Source organism: Capsicum annuum, unplaced genomic scaffold (genome assembly GCF_002878395.1).
Source record: "Capsicum annuum cultivar UCD-10X-F1 unplaced genomic scaffold, UCD10Xv1.1 ctg79526, whole genome shotgun sequence".
Classification (NCBI taxonomy): domain Eukaryota; kingdom Viridiplantae; phylum Streptophyta; class Magnoliopsida; order Solanales; family Solanaceae; genus Capsicum; species Capsicum annuum.
The window spans coordinates 114,609-116,597 of NW_025890113.1; the positions used below are offsets into that span (position 1 = coordinate 114,609).

Genomic DNA, 1,989 nt, shown 5'->3' on the forward strand with positions numbered 1-1,989 from the left:
AAGTTCTGCCAAAACTCATATTCGAGAAGGACCAAATTTGTAATGCCTGCCAATTGGGTAAACAGATTAGAACATCATTTAAAGTCAAAGATGTTGTCACTACTACAAAACCCCTTCAAACAATCCACATGGATCTATTTGGTCGCACCAAAATGCAAGTATTGGTGGAAGAAAATATATTTTTGTTATTGTTAATGGGTTATTCTCGCTTTACTTGGGTAATGTTCCATGCTCATAAACATGAGACCTTCACAAATTTTGAGATCTTTTGTAGAAAAGTACAGAGAGAAGCGAGACACTTCATCACCTATGTTCACGATGATCGTGTTGGAGAGTTTAAAAATAAAGCTTTCTTGGCATATTGTTAAACATAGTGGGAAGTTTGAAAACAGAAGAAGAGGGACATTTCATCACTTATGTATCTGGTGTTGAGTACTTTCTTGTTAAATAATAATTTTCAAAGTGGCAAAATTAATACAACTCTCTTGACCCAAAAGCTTGACTCTAATTTACTCTTTGTGCAAATTTATGTTGACGATATTATTTTTGGTCGTCCTTACATCTCCTTATGTGAGAATTTTGCTAATTTGATGAAAGGAGAATTTGAAATGAGCCTCATGGGAGAGCTCATATTTTTCTTGGGATTACAAATCAATCAAACACCCAAAGGTACTTTCATTTGTCAAGCCAAATATACGAAGAAAATTATCAAAAAGTTTGTCATAGAAAAGGGGAAGGCCTTTGGAACCCCAATGAGTCCATCCACAAGTCTTGATTCAACATCTGGAAAAGACGTTGATGAAAATACATATAGGGGAATGATTGGATCACTCCTCTACTTGACCGTCAGTGGACCAGACATCCTGTTCAGTGTATGTAAGTATGCAAGGTTCCAATCAGCTCCTAAAGAGTCTCATCTGATTGTCGTCAAAAGAATTATTCGATTTCTCATTGGAACACAGGATACTGGACTGTGGCACCCTTGCTCCTATTATTTTGACTTAATTGGATATTCAGACGCTGATTTTGCAGGTAATAAGAATGATAGAAAAAGCACTAGTGGAACATGCCAAATTCTTCGTAATGCCTTAATTTCATGGCATAGCAAGAAGCAAACTTCATTTGCTCTATCAACAACGGAAGTCAAATACATAGTCGTTAGAGGTTGTGCTACTCAAAATTTATGAATTATGCATCAACTACTTGATTTTAATTTTTCATTTAAATTTGCGCCTATAATAAGTGACAACGCCAGTACTATTAGTTTGTCCAAATATATTGTGTGTCACTCTAGGGATAAACACATTGATATAAAATAACATTTTATTTGGGATCATGTAGAAAATGATGATTTTTTCCTAACATTTGTTGATTCCAAAAATCACTTGGCAGATATTTTTACTAAGCCCCTGTTAGAAAAAAGATTTTGTTTCCTTTAAAAAAGACTTGGTATTATCAGCATTAATGACTTATGATCTTATTTTTGGAAAAATCTTTTTAAATTACCTCATTATTTTTTACTACTTTTAATTTTGGTAAACTTTTTTGAAAAAATTCATCATTACTTTTACCTCTTTTACGCCACTTTTACCTCCTCTCAACCTTTTTATCTTCCCAATACCCTTTTCTATCATCTTTTCACCTCAACAGTCACCTCATTCACTTCACCTCTTTTCATCCTCCCCTTGGTTCATCACCCCGCTTCATCTATCCATCTCTTCATCTTTCTCTCTACTTCTTTAAAACCCTTGTTCAGACTTCTCTCCAATAACCAAAACTCGCTTTATGGAAAATCTCTCCAAATCTCTTCCAGACCCTTTTTTTGATTATCATGTTCTTATCTCAAAATCTTCTGACGAATCTCTATCCCGCTCACGACAGTCAACTATCACTAAAAAATGTCCTACTCCTAGCCTAACCTCTTCCGTCAAGAAACCTTATTCAAATCCTTTGGATTCTTTTCCTCCAGAAAAGATGCATAAATTTTAG

General features: G+C 34.6%; 1 protein-coding gene across 1 annotated transcript; it reads left to right on the forward strand.

The window, feature by feature from the left end:
- Positions 1 to 752: 752 nt before the first annotated feature.
- Positions 753 to 1,187, forward strand: LOC124895068 (secreted RxLR effector protein 161-like). The gene has a single exon (XM_047405528.1). The coding sequence runs from the start codon at positions 753 to 755 to the stop codon at positions 1,185 to 1,187; it is 435 nt and encodes a 144-aa protein (XP_047261484.1).
- The last annotated feature ends 802 nt before the right edge of the window (positions 1,188 to 1,989 follow it).

Bases quoted from the DNA above. Each gene is read 5' to 3' on its own strand.
- LOC124895068 (XM_047405528.1), top strand. From the start codon at position 753: ATGAGTCCATCCACAAGTCTTGATTCAACATCTGGAAAAGACGTTGAT.